Below are 6,144 nucleotides of genomic sequence, written 5' to 3'. Positions count from 1 at the left end.
GTCTCCAATTGTACTTTCGTAGGATTACTTTGTAGTAAACCTCCTCTGAGAGCCAGGTTTACCCAGCTGACGAATTGGCAACACTAAAGGGCGTGACGGAGACAGAGTCCCTGGCATTTGCCCGAGAACACGCGCATATATGGCAGACGCTCATCGTACGGCCAGGGGTAGTGCTGCCCAAGGATTCAATCGCCACATGGATGCTGGGCTGGGCGTTGGGAGAAAATTGGGTTATTGGCAGGGAGGAGCTTGCTGCGTTCATGACCGATCTTTGCGCCAACGGCGCGGACGAAAAGGACAAGACCACGTTCGAGAACTCCGGGATACTGCATAAGGGAAGGGCACTTCTTCAAAGGACAGACAATGGGATTTTGTTGAGCGCTTAGTCGTGACTAGATGGCCAGACCACCACTCACAAACCATTCTCCACGTCGTCCAATGTATCTCTCCGAACGTTTTTCTCCGGGGAGAGCCTTGTATCAAAATACACAAAGTTGTCCCAATGCCACGCTTCCTCCCCGCCATGTAAGGCACTCTGGTCCCAACGTTACCTTGCGCCCTGTTTTTTTTTTTTTCTCTTTTCTATGATTTCTCTCAATTTTGTTTTCCCTGTTCTGTTTTTGCTTGTCAGAAACTTTTCTCAACACCCGAGGTGCTTCCTTGTCCCATTCCTCTCGGCCGGAGTTGTCAAAGTGGCAATGCGGACACCTTACTGAGGGATCAAGTGAAAAAAAAAAAAAAAAAAAAAAAAGAAAAAGGGTCGCAAGCGCGGGGCTCAGGAATAAGACCCCAATGCCAAACGAGTCAGTTCTGAAGCCCGTGCGTGAGGGGCATACAGTCACGGAGTTTTTTTGCTATCCTCCAGCGTTCCTTGTCCATGACTTGAGTGATTTGCCTTTTCTTAGTCTGCCAAGCTTCCCAACCTAAACATTACATATATGCGATTGAGCAGGGTCGTGCACGAAGTAGCAGCAGTACGACAGTGATCTTCATCAGCCGCCACACAAACATCAAATAGTTGATCAGATTGGCAGAGTGAAAAGTTGGGTCGTCAGTGACACCACCGGAGAACCGGAGGGGTAGCAGGACCTGTTCCATCTACCTTCTGGTTCTGCAGTAGACTATTGATTTCCATGGAAGGTCTTGGTTAGGGTCTGTGATGAAAGAAGAAAATTTTTAAAGAGAATAAACAATCAAATAAAATCTGATAATAATCAAACAAAAATAATAGTATACGTAGTAAGTAGTAGATGGCGCGCCCGGTAATATGTGTCAACCCATAGGGTATTACAAGGTGATCAAGTGATAGCTGTATCCTGCGAGTCAATACCAAAGGTCAGAGTAGCTTCGGTGTAAGAGCCAGGATGTTCATCCGAGGGCGACAGTCCACACCGGTGAGGAGGGTGGTGGTTAATAAGGCACTGACATGGATTCGTGCATAGAGTTAGGAATTGTACTTCAGTATGAACCATTTAGAGAAGTGAAAACTTGCAGGAAGCGCTTTGGCTCTCTGGCGGCGACTTTACCACTGTTTCCTATCTGTTCTTTTTTTTCTTTTTTTTTCTGTCTTTCCCACCAACTTGATCTTGACACCCGGCAGTCCGTTGTCCCCCACAAAACCCCGCGGAGTACTATGCAAGTGTTCTAATTAGGTAGGGGCCTGGTACTTTTGACATGACTGGGTACGTTATCTAATATCACTCGTTCATGACGGTACCTGCTGTAGCTTACATGTAGCTTGCCTACTGCCCAGTTCATACTGGGTATAAAACAGCGATGCGACTGCCGTAGTAAATGCCGGTTCGAAACATGGAAGGAAGCATGCAGGGCCCGCCTGGTGGTATTCATCCGATGTGTACCTCCAATTCAAGGGACGCTTCACATGTCAAACATTGGATACTTTGAAAGTTGGGCTGGGAACTAGAATCCGCAGCTATTTTGTTGTTATCAGTTTGATCGAAATCTATCGCCGCGATGTGATGTCTATGCCACTAGTTCCTGTTCAAAGTCTTGCAGTATTCTGTGGCGAGAGCTTGGTTTTCACCATGAAAGACTTCGGTGTCCTGGGTTCACAGAAAAAGTCTTGGTAGGATGAATATCGCGGTCATGGATAGCTCATTGCCAATTCACTCACTGGTTTCAAAATGCTTATTGGTTAGCACATATTGACTACAAGGTTTCTTATTCGGGATAGCTCAGGTCTTAAGCTCTCTGTAGTAGGTTGGGCTTTGCAGATGATATTTGTCCTCTGTCACGCAAACCCATGCTGATCAGGTAGGTAGTATTGCCCCAGTGAATCGGGAGAAACTGGCCGAAAGTTATGCTGGTGGGCAGGACTCGTTAATTAATGAATAGTTTTGATCACTATGCGATGCAACCGCCATGATGTGCCCCGTTCTTGTCACCTTTAAGGTCCACTTTGAAAGACAAGATAACCCTGACGTTGATGTACTCTGCTGCAGCAAACCCACTATATGCGCGCATGGGCGGCAAGCAGCATAATAAATAAGGCTTGCGGAGTAGTTCGGTACCCGGCCTAAGAAAAAAAAATACACTGGGGACGATGGGAGAGAACAAAAGGACATGTCCGAAAACAAGGCACCTGGATGATACGCAACATGTTCTGTTACAATATACCCAGGGGTCAAGCTATGGCGCACAATGCATATTATGTACATTGTCGGATCATTTCCACACATCCTTGATAAAAATCCAACCAGGGAGACCGCAGTCATCATCTTCTAATTCCACAGACGGGTATCTCTAAGCGTAGCATATCGCTCCGGTTTGGGGATTGATCCTCTAACCACTTTAGCGTTTCCGCATCTCGTCCTTAATCCACCGTGATTAAAGTGCTGATCGTCACGCCGACCGCTTTGCGTATCCAGGTTCCTGACTCGAGAAGATGGTCGGATTCAGCCCTCTTCATCTCTCCAGTCCCTGACCCATTCTATCCCAACTAACCTTGATTCATATACTACCTTAACCACAATGTGATTATGTACTGCCTACTACTCGTACCCTACCAAGACAAATAGAGGTAGCGTGGTAATTCCACAACCCCCACACCAATACCAATGCCGACATCAACATGCTTTGGTGAGCCTTCGGGAACCTCAATTTGACAAGGTTGCAAGCCGGTGGGCTCGCCCGGCTTAGGGTTATCACTGCTTTTTCTTTTTTTTTTTTTTTTTTTTTTTTTTTTTTTTCTTTCTTTCTTTCTGGCGCCATATGACTTCCCTGTTGCCGTCTGGCCCCCCACGGATTAATATAATCAGATGGAGGGGGCTGCAAGAAAGAAGAAAGCCCCCTTGTAATGATATACATAAGGTTGCCAGCAAGATGCCCCATCGCTCTTGGCTCAGGTTTACTTTTGGACGCTGTCCTCTCTCTTCGCCTGTCTATCTTGCACCAAAACCACATTTTCTGCACATCATCACCACTTTCTCCCGGTCCGTTGTGCTCATTCATCGCCGGGGTCTCTTGGGTGGTGGACCGAATTTGACGTGATAGCCCAGCAAAGCCGACCCCACGTCGAAAAGAAAAAATGGCTTCTCTGTACTCGTTCCTCGCCGCACATGTATCCGCCCGGCAGACGACGGGGTCCGAAGCCGGTGCAGGTCCTCCCGGCGGCTCAACCGACCCGTCGCTACTACCGCATGACGACCGCGGCGGTCTGGTACTCGCCGTGATTTGGACCGTCCTGCCGCTGTCTGGCATCCTGCTCGGCCTCCGTCTGTACTGCCGCCAGTGGAAGCGCCTTCAGCTGCTCTGGGACGACGTCTTCCTTGTCGCCGCTTGGCTCGTGCTCCTCCTCGACGCCTCGCTCACCACCTACGTCGTGAAGCTGGGCTATGGTAGGCACTCCTACGACGTGGCCCTCGAGAACGTCGACGCCCAGGCCCTGATTGGACTCGTCTGCACCACCCTGTCCATCACCGCGGCGGCTTGGAGCAAGACATCGTTTGCCTTGACGCTGCTGACAATCGCGGGCAAGCGCGTCAGTATCGCGATTTATTTCCTCATCTTCAGCATGAACATCCTGTTGGGCATCGGCGCCTTGCTCATGTGGGTCAACTGCAAGCCGTTGCAAAAGGCTTGGATGCCGATGATAGAAGGTTATTGCTGGGATAGGAAGCTGGATGTGATATTCGGCATATTCAGCAGCGGTAAGTATATAGAAGAAAGGATCCATCCCCGCCACACCGACCACGTACCCAATGCTTTGGAACAATGCTGACAGGCCAATGTTTCCCTCCAGGTTATTCTGGCCTTGCAGATATGACTCTGGCACTCCTGCCATGGACCATTATCCTCAAGCTGCAAATGAAGACAAGAGAAAAGTTTGGCATCGCATTGGCCATGAGCATGGGAGTATTTGCCGCAATTTGCGCATTTACCAAGTGCTCATTCCTTCCAACGCTGACATCCCGCGACTTTACATGTAAGTGCCATCACCTGCCTCCCGTCGGCTACATGTATATATGTATATATATATATATATATATATATATATAATATAATTTTGACTGGGTCCTGACACACCTCCCTCCAGTCGATGGGGTTCCCCTTGTGATCTGGGGCGCTGTCGAGGTCGCCGTCACCGTGATAGCGGCATCGATCCCGGTCCTGCGGGTTCTGTTCCGCGACATAGCCTCGTCGCGGGGCTATTTCCAGAAGGAGAAGGGGACGGGCGAGCCGAGGTCGGCCAGCCGCCTGGGCAAGCCGGCACACCAGAACCGATCTCGGACAAACACCTCCAACAAGCACCAGCCGCCGCAGTTTGGGTCGATCGCGCACTCCACGGTCGAACGCCAAATGGAGGACTCGAGCAGCACGACGCGGTTGGAGAACTCAAAGTCTATCCAGACGAGGCGGGAATTCGACGTCGACTCCGAGTCCTTCGAGATGAGCAGCATACACCATGAGACCCAAGAAAAAGAGCATGGAGCTACGGTTGTGTAACAAATGTACTATTATTGTATTATGCTGTTGTGTAGGCAACTGACACCAGTTTTGCCCAGTAGTCGTGTTATTAGTGACTGTTTTTTTTTTTTTCAATATACCCTTTTGTTCTAAATACGATCGCTTAAGTAGAGTCTATGAAAATCGTCATCTAAACTCTTCATTTATTTGATTGTCTGAATACTGGACTTTTTGATTGATAAACTATATCTGGCTGAAACCCGTCTTATCGTCCTTTGCCAGCCGCTCAGGGGTCTCCCTTACAATTCACCGTGCTGGGTAGGATATACGTAGACCATCTGGTATCGCAGCTCACATTCGTACAGGGGGTGAAACAAGCGAGGAGACCTGTTTTAAGGTAAAGTGCCACCAGATGCGCATTTGAGGGCAGGTGAGGCGCTTGGGAGAAGAGACTAATTGCAAACAGGATCAGTCTATCTGATCGCTTAGCCCAAATTTCGATAGAATCCCCGTGGGTTTGCATATGAGCCTTTTTGTCCGTGGCTACGAGACGCGGTAGTCGAGTCCCTAAAGTTGCTACTATGATGTAAGTGGTATTCCGAAACCCGCGTTCTTCGGTATCCCAATCTTTCCGTAGCTTTTCACGTGCCTAGCCGGAGGTCTCGGAGACACCAATCGGCCGATCCAAGTCTGTTGGAACTAAATTTTGAAGTAGAAGCATGAGCGACTGATTGGCAACAAGGTAAACATTCAGACGACAAAATGATACCATATGGTAGCATCATCACCTTCGCAATATATTTCTTCCAATCAAGCGGTAAGGCTCACGTCTAGAACGACAAGAAAAGAAAAAACAGCTTCTCGAAGCGATTGTCAACGACTTCGGTGAGGCCGAGTCAGGGGGTATCAGGAGTCGCGGGGCTAATGCGGACCCGGTGTGCATCGGGTTTAGCGAAAATTGCTTTAAACCCCGGGGGTTTGCACCAACCTGACCGCCCTCCAGGAATCCATCCGATAGGTCCTCATATGGAAGTCTACACATAGTCTCCACGCTTGCGGGAGCCTCGGTAGAAGATGAAAGATTTCGTTAGGAATCTTTGCGATGTATTGCGAACAGCATTTGAGCTGAACTGTCTTCTACCTAGATACAACTAGCAGCAACTTTACTCTACTGCGATCAAAAGGCTTGAAAATTTTACTCCACAACGGGGCAAAAAA

The 6,144-nt window shown here is 48.8% G+C and overlaps 2 protein-coding genes across 2 annotated transcripts in view; both read left to right on the top strand.

Annotated features, from left to right (window-relative positions):
- PpBr36_06134 (uncharacterized protein) overlaps positions 1-386 on the top strand; it is a gene marked incomplete at both ends in the record, with an annotated part of 1,068 nt that extends 682 nt beyond the window's left edge. Inside the window, one exon of the mRNA XM_029893281.1 lies at positions 57-386. Within this exon, the coding sequence (XP_029746265.1) occupies positions 57-386 (330 nt within the window). The remainder of the gene's footprint in view (positions 1-56) is intronic.
- Positions 387-3,547: 3,161 nt separating this feature from the next.
- Positions 3,548-4,965, top strand: PpBr36_06133 (uncharacterized protein; the record flags this gene model as incomplete). Its single annotated transcript, XM_029893280.1, has 3 exons — positions 3,548-4,169; positions 4,262-4,444; positions 4,556-4,965. The coding sequence occupies 3 exons, from the start codon at positions 3,548-3,550 to the stop codon at positions 4,963-4,965; spliced, it is 1,215 nt and encodes a 404-aa protein (XP_029746272.1).
- Positions 4,966-6,144: the final 1,179 nt, after the last annotated feature.

This window comes from Pyricularia pennisetigena (assembly GCF_004337985.1).
Source record: "Pyricularia pennisetigena strain Br36 chromosome 4 map unlocalized Pyricularia_pennisetigena_Br36_Scf_6, whole genome shotgun sequence".
Lineage (NCBI taxonomy): Eukaryota > Fungi > Ascomycota > Sordariomycetes > Magnaporthales > Pyriculariaceae > Pyricularia > Pyricularia pennisetigena.
The sequence above is the reverse complement of the archived record's forward strand: the minus strand, read 5'-3'. Positions and strand labels throughout refer to the sequence as shown.